A 16,913-nucleotide genomic window follows, 5' to 3' on the forward strand; every position below is an offset into this window, starting at 1 on the left:
TTTGTGTTCAGGTTTGGTTTCATTGTACTTCCTATACGTGATCGTTGTCAGCTTGATTTAGATTATGAATTATCCTAGATTGACCTTGTGCTCCTGTATGTGTTCATGGTTCAAACAGAAAGAAAGAGAAACAGAGAGAGAGAGAGAGAGAGAGAGAGAGAGAGAAAGAGAGAGAGAGAGAGAGAGAGAGAGAGAGAATAAACCAGTGGCGTTCTGTAAACACCACTTTAAACACTTCTGGTCAACATGAGAAGGAAAAAGTAATGGCAGTATTTGGAATCTGTTTGGGGCTGTGTGGCTGGTAATGAATGATCTCATTTGCAGTGTCATAAAGCCAAGTGTTATAATGGATTTGTTTATAACGGCAGCTGGGTGAAGCACTTTGTTTGTTTAATTATAGGTCAGTCAAGCATAAAAAAAGCTATCATCAGGAGCCAGAGCTTTCTCATGCAGCTCACTCTCTCTCATTTGTCTCTGCTGCTTTTGTTTAGCTGAGCGCTAAAAAAAAACTCCTGTTATTATTGTCCTGTCAGAATAATCATATCAGAAAATATACAATTTAAACAAAAGAGTTGACTGGAATTCCAATTTATTCCTTTTTTAGGTGCTGAAGGTGGAACTCCGGGCTTCACTCGTGACCCGACTCAGCTGAAGGGCGAGTTATACCACACAGCTTTGAAAAAGAGCTCTCAGGGTTTCGGCTTCACGATCATCGGAGGGGACCGACCTGATGAGTTCCTGCAGGTGAAGAAGGTACTGGCAGATGGACCAGCTGCACAAGACAACAAGATGGCTTCTGGTGAGAGAGAGAACTAGACCTCAACAGATCAAAGAAAATGATGACCCCAGTGCTCCTCATACTTTGTTTATGTGTTTGTTAATTAAAAGAATATATCATTGTATTCATCCTTTATGTAGCTTTGGACATTAGGAAAATATAAGAATCTCTCCATTCTGAGCAAAGACTAAAAAACAGTTTATTCAGAAAGCATTCACACACACACACACACACACACACACACACACACACACACACACACACACACACGTTATATATATAACATAAAGCTATGGAAAGTTGTTAATTCTGTCAATAAATATGTGTTTTTATACAATTGGTTATATCTGTACACACAAATACACTGATCAAATTAACCACTGATTTAAAACTATAAATATAACTTATGTGTTATATAACTTATATGTGTTTTACATATATTGACCCTTCTCTACAACTGCCTTTACACATATTATAAGCATGATTTGTTCTGTAAAATGCAGTTTACATCTGACTGTAACACCTATATTTGCCTTTCCTCAAAATACTGACACACAAAAGCTGAAAGCACCTAAGTACCGACGTCTTTATATGCCGTAGTACTACAAATGCCTTTTACTGGCACTAAGAAACCCAAACATGTTTCATCATGACAACGCCCTTGTGAGATTTATGAATACATGGTTTGCCAAGGTTGGGGAACTTTTAAAGAGACCTGACTCAACCCCATTAAACACTGCTGATTGCATGCCAGATCTCCTCGCCCAGCATCTGTGCTTGACCTGACTAATGCTCTTAGGCTGAATGGGATATTACCACAGCCACATTCCAAAATGTAGTAGAAAGCCTTGGCTTGCTATAGTAGAAGAGGAACGTTTAATAAGGACATACAGATGTGTGTAGATGAAGAATAGATTTTTATTTTTCATCCTGAAATATTCTTTAAAAGCAGTAGTACTGATATAAATGCAAATAATTCACACCAATTAACGTTTGAATAAATGAAATATTTAGGTTAAACTTTTTATTTATTTTTATTTTCTTATTTGTCACATTTTCAGGATATCTTATTAACTCCTCTTTTTTCTCAGGTGATGTAATCGTGGAGATCAATGGCACGCTGGTCCTGGGCAAGACCCATAATGATGTGGTGCAGATGTTTCAGTGCATCCCCATCAGCCAATATGTGGATATGGTTCTGTGCCGTGGCTACTCCTTGCCTCCAGATGTGCAGGAGGACAATGAAGACCTTCCCCCTCCTCCACCTCCTCCTGCTTCGGCTACTGAAGTGGTAACAGCTGTACCTCTTATTAACGGGCAGCCGCTGCTTGTGAAGGGTGATGCTTTGCATGCCTCCTCCCAGGAGCTCCACTACCTCACTACCGATGCCAGCGGGCGACCTATTGTGGCAGCCCTACCCAGCATTCCCACAGGCTCCGATGAAAGGCCTGAGGGTGGAATGCTGCACCCGGAGCTGGTCACTGTGCCCCTGGTAAAAGGCCCAGGGGGGTTTGGATTTGCCATTGCTGACAGTCCTCTCGGCCAGAAGGTGAAGATGATCCTAGATGCACAGTGGTGCCGTGGCCTGCTTAAGGGTGATGTCATAAAGGAGATCAACAGGCAGAATGTCCAGACCTTGAGTCATGCACAAGTGGTAGAGATACTCAAGGAGTTGCCAGTGGGGAGTGAGGTTAACCTACTGGTGCTGCGAGGAGGTGAGGAAAGCAAATAGGGCATGAAAGAGAATTTTCAATGGAAGAACCAAAAAAAAATTATTTTGTATATTGTGTTTGTTTTGGGATTAAGCTAATCTTATATATCTAATTAGCTGCCAATGATGTGTAATTATTAATTTCTAATTATACACTGTTTAATATTAGTGCAAATTATTATTTGTTTGCTTATGCAGCAACTCGAATTCTAGACTCTTTGTTTAACAGGTTGCTTGTAGTGTTGGAAGCACCAGCTAGAATGCACTACTTTAACAAGGTCTTAAAATGATCTTGTATTTACAGTGATACTGATATTGTCATCAATGCATTGCATACATATTTGGCTTGCCATATAAATTCCTATTTAAAGTTTGTCAAAAGACACTCTGCAGACTTAGCAAGCATGTGGGAAAAAAGTTTTCTGGTCTTTTGAGATAAAAAATATTGTTTTTTGCCAAACCAGTACTATCACCCTAAGAACACCAATTCCATAGTAAAATTGCTGCTCATCAGTGGTTTTCAAGACTGTCAGACAGATCTCAAGCAAATTTGCCAAGAAAAATGGGCAGAAATAACAGGAACCAGATGTGCAAAACCCTAAAGCCAAAACAAGCTCTAACAAAGAACTGACCTGGGCTGTGATAAATATATATATATAAAAAAAACAACTAATCCATTTACTGGCATGCAGTTGTTCAGCTCATAGCTTATTTGCACTCCCCCTTGGTGTAGAATGCCCTGGAAAGAAAGTAATTTTTTCAGAATATTGAACATTTTTGTTGTTTTTGTTTGAACTCAAGTCATTATATTTTGCCAATCTTCTACATTAAAGAACAAAATGGTGACAATTCGGGTTCCTGAGTTTCTGGCATGTTGCATAGTAATTTAAGAGTTGCATCTCCTGAGTTTTTCCAGCTGTAAACCAAGCAGTGCCAGCCATCCTCATGGGTGACCTACAGCACAGCTTGAACATGAACCTAAGTACCAGCTGCGGGATGCATCACTGCACCACTAACCAGCGCCTAGGAATTCATATGCACTTTGAACACTAGAGTATTACTGCAAGTCTAGGCTCATATCCCAGAGAATGCTAATAAGTTGGCTGAGAAGGAGAAGAGGGAGAGGATAGAGACAGGTTGAGAATCTGTTATTCTAGAATAGAGGAAAATAGAGGCAGAAAAAGGAAAGAGAAGAGGACCAGGAAAAACTAAAGAAAGATAGTTAAACCTAGAATTACTTCTTAGTAAAATTCTAGTTAAACCTAGAATTACTTAGAGCAAAGGTTAGAACGTGAACCTTTCTTTGCCTTTTTTACTAGTTAAAAAAAAAAACAAGCAAGTGAGAGTGAAATAGATATTGTTAATTCATGTGTGTTCCATCTTCTTGAGTTACAGTCACATCAGGCTTGGGGATGTGTAGACCGTAGGTTTTGTGCTAACAGATGGAACCCTGGATCGGTCATTAGGATTTTAGGCAATCTCTCTCTCTCTCTCTCTCTCTCTCTCTCTCTCTCTCTCTCTCTCTCTCTCTCTCTCTCTCTCTCTCTATCTCTCTCTATCTATCTCTCTCTCTCTTTCTCTCTCTCTCTCTCTCTCTCCTCACTCTGGAGCCACCTCCTACCCCACACTTTCTATCACTCTTCTCTTTTCATGTACATGTCCTCTATCCATCTTTAATATGTCTTAGATGAAATATGCTTTTCAACTCTTAGCTCACAGATCTCTTCATGGCGAGAGCCTGCCATTTGTTTCACTAGAAGTTATTGGCTCATCTTTCATGGGAAATGCAGTTAATGCAGACTTTCTCCTTATTTTTTTCCTTTCTTTCTTCTAATATTGATTGTGGTACTTTGCTTAGCGGTTTTACTGAAAAAATAATACACTGAGTAGTTTAGAAACTTTCATGTCTTTCAGAATTAATCAGCATTTTACACCTACCCATTTACAAATAAAATGCTAAATGCTGTCTTCTTTGACTGTATCCTTATCTAAAATAGAGGCCTGATTTAAGGTAATTTTAAACAAAACCATGGTCCTGATATGCAGCTTGATCCATTGATTCATAATTGAGAAGATATAACTTCCTTTATCTGCTGTACACATTTTCACAAATTTTTAATTCTCGATTTAATACATTTTACAGTGTTTTAACTGAATTCATGATGGATCAAACATTCTTGGCAGGGTAAGCCCAGCCAAACTTAATCAATAATATCACAAGCTCTGATCAAATCAAGCATATGCGATTGTCCAGCTCACCCTGGAGAGCTTGTGATATCATTAAGTGAGTTATAGCTATTTTAGTTTAAGTGTATAAGATTGTATTTTAAATGGTACTTTAGACTATGTACCTGAAGTAAAAATAAATATGCAGGATATATATCATTTTTACCCATCCGGTTCAATCCAAGCATCCAGATGTGCTTCCCCTGGATGTCCTAACATTTCCTTGCAGGCACATTATTTATAATTGCTCCTAGTTGTGAATAAGTGTGAATGTGTGTATGCATCGTGTTCTACTGCACCAACTGTGACCAGGATGAATTGGTTACTGATGACAAATGAATACTAGCTGTCTTAAAGATGTATTAAATTAGATAAAAAAGGATTCCACACCATCATTTTATTCTCATATTAATATTTGCTGCACACATTTCATTGTGTCATGCCTTTGTTCCTTTCTCATCATCTCATCATCGTCTTCTTATTTCTGCCTGTAGGTCAGACTTCACCAGTAAAAAGTCTTAGACCTGTGAGTATGATAATCCTTATTTTATGTTTAAAACCACAAGGCTTCAGTCGCCAGAATGGAAAGATGAACGTATGTTAACTTAAAAGCATGCACTTTTAACTTGTGGCATACAGAGACAGGAAATAAGTGCCAGCCTGGAGACTTTGGACCAGTGTCATGATGTCGGAGCCCCCCAAGCGCTCACTTATTATTCAAGCACATTGCCTAGTAGCTCTCCGAGACGAGACGTAACCCTTCGTCAGAGCAAGCCCAAAGGCATTGGACATGAGTCTTTACAGAGAGGTATGCAAGTCAAGGAGTAATTATTATTATTAGGGCTGCAGCTAACGATTATTTTGATAATCGATTAATCAGACACTCCAACCTCTCTAGATTAATCAATTAATTGCATAAAAGTGTACCTAAAATGTATTGAGTTTAAATATCTTTAATTCTGACATTTTACAGATTATAGTAGCTGCCTGTTGAGGAGTGCATTGGGATTTCTTCTTGAACTGATTCGCTCATGCTGGGTTGTTTCTTTTTGTAAATAAAAAATAAAAAAAAAAAAGCATTTCAGTATGAAAGGTGATGCAATTTGTGTAAATCAATTAATCATTTGGATTATATTTTGCTGATGGCAATTTGACAACCATGCAAAAAATCTATATAAAATATAATACATTAGTTTGACAATTATTGTTTAAAATAAATACACAGACATTTTTTTCAGTTGTAAAGATATAACCATCTGGAATATATAATTAATTAAATTTTTTTTATAATAATTAAATGATATATGCATAAATTAAATATACAAACATTGAAAACAAGCATTTAAACGTAATATAGCCACAGTAAATCGCGTTTAAAAAAACGATGTAACTGTTGTAGCAGACAAATGCTATAAAATAAAAGGAAATTGGAATGTAGAAAAACAGCAAGCTAACAGACTTAATTAAAAAGAAAGAAAAAAATATGCATTAGTTTACAAATGTATAAGCATTTACTATAAACCACAACAGTAACTCAAAATGTATTTATTTACATTTCTGTTATTTGCTGCTTTTAGATTTAGTGTTTGTTTGCACCAATTTAATTGAATCAATAACTATGTAGCGAGCGAGCTGATTGCACAACCTGATGCTCGCGAGTCACGACAGAACAGATCTAATGCGACCGTCCAGAAATTAGCAAACAAATAGTTTACACAATAGCACTTCATTAAACGACACCATTTTGATGAGAATTATACAGTTTGTGCTTAGCGTGATGATGTTTCGCCTTCATCCGTGATACCACTGTATTTTCTTCTCATGTGCTCGTGCATCACTGTGGTACTTCTTTACCACATGAGCTCCGCTTTGCATAACTTGCAGGTTAAAGTCTTCTTTGTTGCGTTTAATATAAAATGCTCTCATGACTTGGGACGCACACTTTTTCCTCCTGCTGGTTGACCCTATTCTCTGCGCTTTTTCGCAAGTAGCAGTATTAACTTACTGTCACACTAACCTGTAACTTGAGCAGCTAACTAATCGATAGGGGCATTTTTTGACAACAAATTTCATTATCGAATATTTAGATTTCCTCGAACAGTTGTTGCAGCCCTAATTATTATTATTATTATTATTATTATTATTATTATTATTATTATAAGTATTATTATTATTATTATTATTATTATTATTATTGTTGTTGTTGTTGTTATAACATTTACAGGTCACTAAAATAAAATTTTCATAATAATATTGCTAAACATACTGCACCTTATACCTAATATAAAAAATAAAAAAAACGTATAACATTTAAATTTAAATAATAAGTGATAGAACCTACTCTATATTGACTTGCATATTGAATCAGAGTTTGGTGTTATGAACTGTTTCTCAGCACTGCCTCAGTATAAAGAGCTGGATGTGTTTATAAAGAGGGATCAAGAGACAGGATTTGGGTTTCGGGTGCTCGGAGGAGAAGGACCCGAACAGCCAGTAAATTCTATTTTCTAACACTTTTCTCCTAAATTTTGATAATTATTACCATTTGAGTATAAATGTGCTTTTTAAAGTAATCTGACCTGTGATGTTATCATTGGTTTGCACAGCTTTAAATACTACATTTTTTTCTTTAGGTCTACATAGGCGCTATAATCCCCCAGGGAGCAGCAGAGAAAGATGGGCATTTGTGGGCAGGAGATGAGCTGATGGCCATTGATGGCATCATGGTAAGGGGCAAATCTCACAAGCAAGTGCTGGATCTGATGACCAATGCAGCTCGCAATGGGCAAGTGCTGTTGACTGTACGCCGAAAAGTCATCTACAGGGGTGAGTTTTTAATCTCAATGTTATAAACTTTTACTTTATTTATTATTTAGTGTTTCCGTTATATGCACAAAAACTTTTTCTATAGTTTTACTACTGCTTTTTTAATGTTCTTTGCTTTCTAATTTTCTGGTTACTGGTACCTTTTTCTTTTCTTTTTTTTTTTTTTAAAGCTTCTAGCATGCTTTCTTTGTTCCTATTTTTTCTGTGACATCTATCAATTTTGTATTGTGTACTTACTCTTTATATTTATATTTTATAATTGTATACATAAATTTTGAAAATATATATTTGCATGTACATACAGAGGTGGAAAGTGACTGGTTACATGTTACTTTCGTTACTGTAAATTAATCAGGGTTTTTTTAACTGTAATTTTACTTTTACTGAAGTATGTTTAGTTTATGTACTTAACAAAATTGTAATTATATCTGTTACTAAGTAAAAAAAATATATATAAATAAATAATGCAAGGGAAAAAATCGCACCAGAAAAAACTGTGCATGCGCTTTACAGAGCGGCCCATATAATAATACTTATATCTTTAGTTCACACTACATAATTATTGTACTGTTGCGTTAGATCACTACGTGACATTGCTAATGCACATGAATTGGAAATTAATGGGGACTTGGGGGGAAATTTGTAACTGAAGTTACCATATTACCAGTTCAATATGAAATTTGGGTGTCATATCAAATTAATGAAAAGTGTTATATTTTAGAGTAGATCTGCTGATGCTCCATTAGATTTGAGCATTACTGTATGAACAGTCACACACTTTTGTTGAGAATGCAGTGTCCAAACAAAACTCTACAGAAAACAACAGAGTTGTTCAATGCACATGCTCACTGTATGAATTTTTAATCTGCATTTGCGATTTCTCTCATTATTATAAATGACCTTATAACAGGTGATTGTATTGCTGTGAAAATGCATAACTCACATTAGATACAAGTAATTGACCATAGTGTTTTTTTTGTTCTTGCTTTCTTTGCTACTAAAATAAACAGTTTTTTTTTCTAATCAGTGAACAAATTCATAAAAGCTTCCTAGTTTATTTGATCTGTAGACAGAATTTGACTTGTTTATAAAGACAATTATCCCATAAAAATAACCACCTGTTTAATTGTTTAATTGAAAGTGGGTACAGTATATGAGGTCAGATACCGTTACATCAAATGTAACTGTGTGAATGTTAACGTGATAGTTTAGTTGTTTTAAAGCAGGGTTGTATGAGGTACATGTTCCTAGTTAGTTGGTTTCCCATAGAAAACAGAGCTCCGCAATCTTTTAGTCTGCCGGAGAGCTACAATGCCAAGCACAGGGACAGCAACACAGCAAAAAGACTTCTTATGGAGATAAAATATTTTGTTGTTGTCTACAGGTGTATCTGTTTTCAAACAGGGAAAGTGCTGAGCACTGTGTGCTGCAGGTAATACAGTGGCTAGGCATAAATACCTCACACAAGCCCACTTTAAAAACGTGATAAGAATTGCACTTTCATTTGTAAAGGTGTTTACTTAAGTAGAATATTTAGTAAAATATTTCCACCTCTTTCTGCTCTCTAATAACGCAGTTACAATTAGTTTATTAAAAACTTGAAAAGTATTCATTTAAGGTACATTTAAAACATAAAAATGTGTGATTAAGTTGCGATTAACCATGAGTTAACTCATGACAACCATACGATTAATCGTGATTAAATATTTTAATCGAATGACAGCCCAAATATTTCGCAATTAAGCAATGTATATAAATAAAAAATCCTAATATATTGTATATGTTTATACAACATGTTCAACATATAGGGGTGCAGTGTATAAGGTACAGGTTCACTGACTAGCTCAGTGCTCTTGTCCAGGAATACGGTACAAGGTAAAAAATATATTACAAATGAGGTAGAATGTTTAATTTGTGGAACAGTAAGAGGCACCGTAGGAAACATTGTGTTAAGGTAAGGGGTTAGGTTTTTTATTTATATATATATATATATATATATATATATATATACACACACACACATATACACATATATACACAGATCACCATCTATCTATCATAAGTTTCTATTAATCATCTGTCTTCTAAAACTCTCTGGGCCTCTAATCCCTTAAACTGTATGTTTAATGTTTAAAAAATGTTTGTCTGTATCTATAATAAAAACAAATATATAAGCTGGTCATCACTGATAAATAATGTAAACATCCTGTACAGCACATATTCGTTGCTAATCATCAACTACTGTAACATTTACTGTATGTAGATAATGTCTGCGAAGCTTTATTTATCATCATTCATTCATCAAGGTACAATGCTTCCATGCTTACAGAGCATTTCTCTTTTACAGATGTGTCTGATGATGATGGGGCAAGAAACATGGCTCCGGTGTTAATGAATGGTTCTCCAAAAACCCCGCGTGTTCAAGTCCCAAGTGTTTTGGAACATGAATTGATGGATATTACACTCCATCGCAGAGATAATGAAGGCTTTGGCTTTGTTATTCTCACATCCAAAAGCAAACCCCCACCTGGAGGCAAGTAAAGAATAAATTAAACACTACATACATAAATACTTACTGTTAAAACATCAGTGTGCTGATCAGGTGTCCACAAACATTTGGCTATACAGTATAGTGTAGTTATTTTCCTGTCATTATAATTTTCCTTTAACAACCCAAATCTGAGGTGTTTGTGTTTAATGTTTTTTTCAGTGATCCCTCATAAGATTGGTCGCATAATCGAGGGCAGTCCGGCTGATAGATGTGGTCTGTTAAGTGTGGGTGATCGTATCTCTGCTGTTAATAGCAGGTCTATTATCGAGCTTTCTCACAGCGATATTGTGCAGCTTATTAGAGATGCCGGTAATGCTGTCACACTGTCTGTCGTTCCTGAAGATGGTGAGTAACCAGTTAGTAAGGAAAGATTACCTAGGTCTAAATATATTTAAAAAATCTCATATCATTAATTATATTAACCTGATTAAGCTAATCTGAAATATAATACATTTTGTGTCAAGGGTATTTTGGGTCAAAGGTTTTGAGCTTTTGCTAGGAATCTGTTTAGAGTTATTAAGAGTAATAAGTGATATAAAGATACTATTCAATATCTGGCTTAATATTTCTATTTTTAGTATGCACTTACAGTGTTTATTTATGTGGTATAATAATGCAGCCTTATACATTTTGATTACACATGTGGCAGTTAAATAAATACCTGTCTTTCATTGTATGTTTACTCCATATGGAAAATATCCTACGGTAATTTCCTGATATAAATGAAACACTATTGTAATATATGTAGTGCAAACATTAAATATTTTTGAATGAATCGTTTATTTGTTTTTTTAAATAGCCCCTTTAAAAAAAACTTGCTAAAAACTTTGTATTAACTTAAAGTAATGCAAAGGTTTTAAACAAACATCTGTTTTGATTGGCTCTTTTGATTCAGAATACAAAGGCCCGCCCTCTGCAGCCAGCTCAGCCAAACAGAGCCCAGCGCTGCAGCACAGGACCCTGAAATCCAGCACACAGGAGGAGAGGTAGCAACACTCACAACCTTGATCACGTCATTATAGTATAATATATGAAGGTCTTTTTTAAACTTTTGAGATTATGCAAGATGTGCATGAAGCTCCAGTGTGTCTGTTACTTGCAGGTATGATCTAGATCCAGATGAGAACAGAGATGAGTTGGTGTGGGCCGAATATAAAATGATTAACGACAATGAAAAAGAAACACTGTGTGTTACAAGCTCCAAACAGGCAAGGCACCGACGGTTCTCACTCATATTGAATCTTATAATAGGCATGTTGCAAAGTGAGAATTAGAAAGAAGAAAAACCTACAGAAAACACTGCACAAGAAGTTGATAAATGTGTGTTTTGTGTGTATGGGTGTGCAGGGTTGTATTCTTGTGGAGTTGGAGCGTGGCCCACGTGGTTTTGGCTTCAGCCTGAGAGGAGGGACGGAGTACAACATGGGCCTCTACATTCTGCGACTGGCCGAAGATGGCCCTGCACTTCAGGATGGCAGGATTCAGGTCAATGGAGCATCTGAACTTTTACAGTTAGGCCAACCTACATGAGCTAAAATGTGCTTTTTCATTAGCCTGATACATACAGTATAATCTGTACAAAATCTCTTGCATATTCATATGCTTTATATATTTATCACATATAATACTACTGATGTTATAAAGACAACATAGTAATTACCTGTACAAAGATTCTTCCACCATAACTAACACATGTATCACAGCACACCTGTTATTTGCAGCTCTAACCCTTGATTTTTAGGTGATATCATTGCTCAGTTCTGCAGTATTATAGAACCTTTTTTCCCAAAAAATAATATACAGAATTACAAGGGAGATGAAAAGGAAGCCGACATTTATAATGATGTGGAGTGAATTAGGGCTAAAAATATAAACGCATCTGCTAGAAATTAAGGCATTATAGATGGTCAGAACATTGTGGTAAAAAGCCAATTACTAGTGACTAGCAGTGAAGACCAAAGTTTTTAAAATGCAGTGAGAACAAACAAAATGGTACGGCTGATTGATGATTTATTGAATGAGTTTATTAATAGATTCCTAATCAACATCCGAGGTTTACAGAGATAGATGTATGTGCTGAACATGCACATATTTAGTCAATTCTTCAATCAGTAACCCACTAAACAAAAAGAGCAGCGCTCTTTAGACCAGCATAAAAGTACATTCAGAATACATAACACATAACCTCACATGACTGTCCTGATTTGTATTATTTATTATATTTTCTACTGGCAGGTTGGAGATCAGATAGTAGAAATCAATGGTGAGCACACACAAGGTATCAGTCACACAAGAGCCATTGAACTCATCCAGGCTGGAGGAAATAAAGTACTGCTGCTCCTGAGACCTGGACAGGGGCTTGTGACTGACACTAGTGAGCCTCTCTCTTGAACAGTACACACACACACACACACACACACACACACACACACACACACACACACACACACACACACACACACACACACACATTACAAACAATATACAGTATATCTGTGATATATGGGTCACTATCATTATGTGTAACTAGTATTAAATATATGTAGAGTACATAGTATTGTTCTTTCTTTCTTTCTTTCTTTCTTTCTTTCTTTCTTTCTTTCTTTCTTTCTTTCTTTCTTTCTTTCTTTCTTTCTTTCTTTCTTTCTTTCTTTCTTTCTTTCTTCCACTCTCACTCTTCCTAGGTAATATAAGTTCTGCTGTGTGTTACTACCCCCAGGAGCACCATCACTAACAGTTTCTTTCCCTCTGGGCATCCTTTCTCAGTGTGGTAATTCTGTTTCTCTCCGGCCTTCACTCACCATCTGCTCACACAGCTGAAAAAATTTTACTCCACTTGAATGACTGTATTCGTTCCATATTTTCTTCAAAAGTAAACTAATCTGTCTTACTGTATATCACAGTTGAATGGACTTAAAAATAAATAACTAATCATGTAGATAACCAAATTGATATCATTAGATTTGATCATACTGTAGATATGTTTTATTGTTACTGGCTACATATGTAATAAATTCAGGACTCCTGCAGTTGTGATGCAACAAGCATGACACACTTGTTAATATTTACTTAATTCACAACAGCCATGTTTATTGCTCTTTTTCCATTGAAATAGTTCATTATCAGTTAAAAAAAAAAAACATTATATTATTTTGGAACACTTTGGCCTTCATAAAATCCTCGACCTTGCTTTTGTAATGCTTTCCATACTCTAGATAATGTGTGGTATTTTCTCATTTCAGGCCCTGAAGCACCAGATCCAGGAGTCTCTTCACCTCTAAGCTCACAAGATGACATTTTTCTCACAGAGCAGCTGCCAAATGATGCTTCTGCCTTTTCATTCTGCTCACCACTTGTTCAATCTTCACCCTCATCCTCCTTGAAGAAGAGAGAGAATAGAAACAGGAGGAGCTCCCCTGCCCTCTCTCCCATCTATTTTGAGTCCAGGTCCAGTCTTTCTCCTTGTCCAAAAAGCAGCAAAAAGAGAAGCACCAAGCTTCAAACCTCTGCATCTCCTGCAACCAGGGAAACAAAATGTGACAAGAGAAGCAAATCTAGAGAGTACAATATTTACTCTGGAAGTACAGAAAGAAAAGGTAATGGTTCATCTAAAATCAAAGATGACTCTCACAACTCCAAGGAAAAGCCACCACATCGCTCACAAGATCATAGGAAGCACAAGAAGCCAAGCAAACACCAACCAAGCCAAACAAAAAGTCACAAACAGTCAAATAATTCACGACAGGAAGTGGTGGACAATGGTGAAGAAAATAACAGGTCATTAGAAAGGGAGGAAAAAAATGATCGTAGTGATCATAGGGTAGAAGAAGATGGCTCAAGAGGAAGGCAAAGAACTAAGAAAAGAGGGAGCAGGAACAGAAAGAATGTCGAAACGAATGGACAAGAAGAGGCGGTAGATGCTGGAGTAATGCCAGAAAAAGAGGTGAAGTTGAGAAGCATGTCAAGAAGGAAAAAGCAACCAGAGGACACAGAGAAAGACCAAGATGTCGGCAGATCCACAGTCCAAAAAAGACAGAGTCATCATAAACACAAAAAAGAGGACAAAATACAGCAAAGAAATAGTAAAAAAACGCACAGAGTTTCAAATAGAAAAACACAGGGTAAAGAAAGGGATATAGAGGTACATGATATAGTAATACAAAATGAGGACCAGAATGAATTTGAGGTGTTGACCATGACAGGTGCACCAGATCAAAATGATCACCCTACAGAACCCAGTTTTGCACGCATTCTAACTCGTGATGAGGTTATGCGGGATTTGTACGGTTAACTAAAGCATCAGAATACTGTTCTGCCACTTTCACAACCATGTTTACAAAGCTGCCGTTCTCCACCCTCTTCTCCCACGTTTGACACTCATTTCAACGCTGCAAAGTGGGTTTCATTATGCTCCTATTAAATCCAGTATTTCTATATTTTTAACTCACAGGATGGGCAAAAACTGTAAAAAAGAAAGAGTTGTGGCTTTTCTGCTTTTATCCCCTCCATGCTGTGGGCAATTTTCACTGAGCAGAGGCTTGAACTAGATCGTCTGTTCCTTACAAAACATCTACTGTGACATTTTGGTCAAGTCAACAGGATCTCATTTCTGCTCTAATGTTTCCACTTTGACAGCTTTAAAAAATTTGGATTTCTGGCTGTCTGTCACAATGCAGTTCATTCATATGCAATGAAAGGGACCATACTTCCCTGCTAATCACCAAAATAACGAACATGACTTTTATGCTTTGAGTTTTATGATATGCCCTTGAGTCTTTTTGTCCCTACTGCAATTATTGCCTCTATCACTGCATGGAAAAAAAGGAAAAAAAAGACTTTTGTCCCAGAAGTTACTTTTAATTGCATGCTTTGGACATATGAGTTTCAACCACACTTTTAACAAAGAACTTTACATAGAGGTTCGGGGCTGAATTATCTGCAGCAACTAGCTTTAAGGACTTTTGTAGACTGTTCTCTGACACTGACATGCCTAAATTCTTGATCTTCAAATCATATAATTATTATGATTATGATTATGATTATTATTATTATTATTATTGCAAAAGACCAGAAACTTGTGCTCCTTTGTTATTTCTATGAAACCTCCATTAGTTGTGTATCAGCATTGAGATATGTAGCCATATCAGCTCACTGAATATGATGTGTACAGTTACGTAAATGAAGCACTGCGGTAGCTTTTACTCAGTAGCAACTATTTTGACCCATCAAAAACTAATTGTACATGCAGAACAAGTGTCTTCAGTTGTCTTGTCATTATTGGTGTCTCATTTATTTGACTTCTTTCTGGGTGTCTGTCTTTAAACCAAATGCAAACACAGGCAGTTGAGACCCTGAACTAAAAAAAATAAAATATACAAATACATACATAAATAAATAAGAATTTCATATATAAAATATATTTTTCAGAAGATTATTATGATTCACACATTTTCAAATGTATCTCACATTTGTGTTAATGATAAATTCAATACATCAATATACAAGTCTATGGTAAGGTGAAAATGTCCCAGAAAACAGGAATATTGCAGATATTGTGTCCACTGATTTATCATTTTCATAAATCTGTATTCAGTTTCACTCATAAGAAAAATGTCATGTAGCATCATTAAGGGCTGATTTATGATCGTGGGTTGATGGACTATAACAGGACATGCTTCATCAAAACCAAAGGATTTGGTGAACATCCATTGTGTGTGCTGTGTGTATGACGTGATTCACCTCGGGTTTTGAACTGATGTAGAATAGCTAATGGTTCTGTGTGATAGCTTTGATGTATTGAAGCCATTCAGTGGCACCATAAGCTTTTCAGGCCGGAATAAATGATGAATCAAGGGGCACATCCAGAAAGCCTACAGTTCCTTTATTCTTTTATCAGTGACAAATGATCAAGACTTGTGGTAAAATACAAACAGGGTTGCCACCACTTTATTTCAGAGACATCCAGCCGAATTTTGTTTTAAAGGTGGACACCATAATAAAAAGTATTTCAGCACCGTGCCTATAACCATGTACAACCCAGATCTGTTAGTAATCTTGGAAAATGAAATGGTGTTTTCTTACATCATTTCATCAACAAGTGATGGAATATGAATGGTCTGTCTACATGCTCCAAAATGTAAATGTTTATATATTGTACAGCGCCTTTATAAACGTGATGTGTGCATTCTCATAAGAAAGAATAGAGATCTGTAAATTGATGTCATTATTTTTGTATTTAAATATTGAAAAGAATATTTAAGGTGGATGAAAAACAAAATAAAATACTCCTTGGTCAGGTAATGCACTGTAAAATAAAGTCATTTATTCTTCATGAATTGGTTGTTTAGTTCCAATGTGTCAATGTTTTCTTACAGAATAAACCTGGTGAAATGTGTCAGTCTGTCTGTGCTAGAATCTTCCCAGACATGCATTGTTTGAAACAGATCCTGATACAAATATTATTTATATAATATTATTCAAAATATTATAATTAAATATTATTATTATTATTATAAGCCAATGAATGGTTTGTAAATGACTCATGCTGGAGTCTTTTGCCAACTAATGACACAAATAGAAGGTTGGCATCTTATGTTAACCCAAGATCTTTTATTTTTTTGTTGTTGTACAGCACATGGATTTATTAAAATAATGAAGGCAATAATGATAAAACGTTATTTAATCAAAGCATATACATACTGTATTTTACTATTGCAGCTCCAGTTAATGTTAATTTCATATAAAAATAAAACATAGTCAGTGGTCTGAAAATACATTGTAATATTGTGCAGACATTTCAAACAGTATGAAATAAATGAGGT

The 16,913-nt window shown here is 35.8% G+C and overlaps 1 protein-coding gene across 2 annotated transcripts in view; it reads left to right on the forward strand.

Moving 5' to 3' along the window:
• Positions 1-16,427, forward strand: part of magi3b (membrane associated guanylate kinase, WW and PDZ domain containing 3b) — a 121,126-nt gene extending 104,699 nt beyond the window's left edge. Inside the window, exons 9-22 of one of the 2 annotated variants that reach the window (XM_083528974.1) lie at positions 605-799; positions 1,870-2,493; positions 5,210-5,241; positions 5,355-5,523; positions 7,111-7,208; positions 7,349-7,541; positions 9,889-10,074; positions 10,252-10,437; positions 10,988-11,078; positions 11,195-11,300; positions 11,440-11,577; positions 12,328-12,466; positions 12,777-12,862; positions 13,335-16,427. In XM_083528974.1, the coding sequence (XP_083385100.1) occupies positions 605-799; positions 1,870-2,493; positions 5,210-5,241; positions 5,355-5,523; positions 7,111-7,208; positions 7,349-7,541; positions 9,889-10,074; positions 10,252-10,437; positions 10,988-11,078; positions 11,195-11,300; positions 11,440-11,577; positions 12,328-12,466; positions 12,777-12,826 (2,207 nt within the window). In that variant the 3' untranslated portion in view covers positions 12,827-12,862; positions 13,335-16,427. The remainder of the gene's footprint in view (positions 1-604; positions 800-1,869; positions 2,494-5,209; positions 5,242-5,354; positions 5,524-7,110; positions 7,209-7,348; positions 7,542-9,888; positions 10,075-10,251; positions 10,438-10,987; positions 11,079-11,194; positions 11,301-11,439; positions 11,578-12,327; positions 12,467-12,776; positions 12,863-13,334) is intronic. The other variant, XM_083528973.1, reaches the window with a different exon arrangement.
• The last annotated feature ends 486 nt before the right edge of the window (positions 16,428-16,913 follow it).

The sequence above is a fragment of the Silurus aristotelis genome (assembly GCF_946808225.1).
Source record: "Silurus aristotelis genome assembly, chromosome: 2".
Lineage (NCBI taxonomy): Eukaryota > Metazoa > Chordata > Actinopteri > Siluriformes > Siluridae > Silurus > Silurus aristotelis.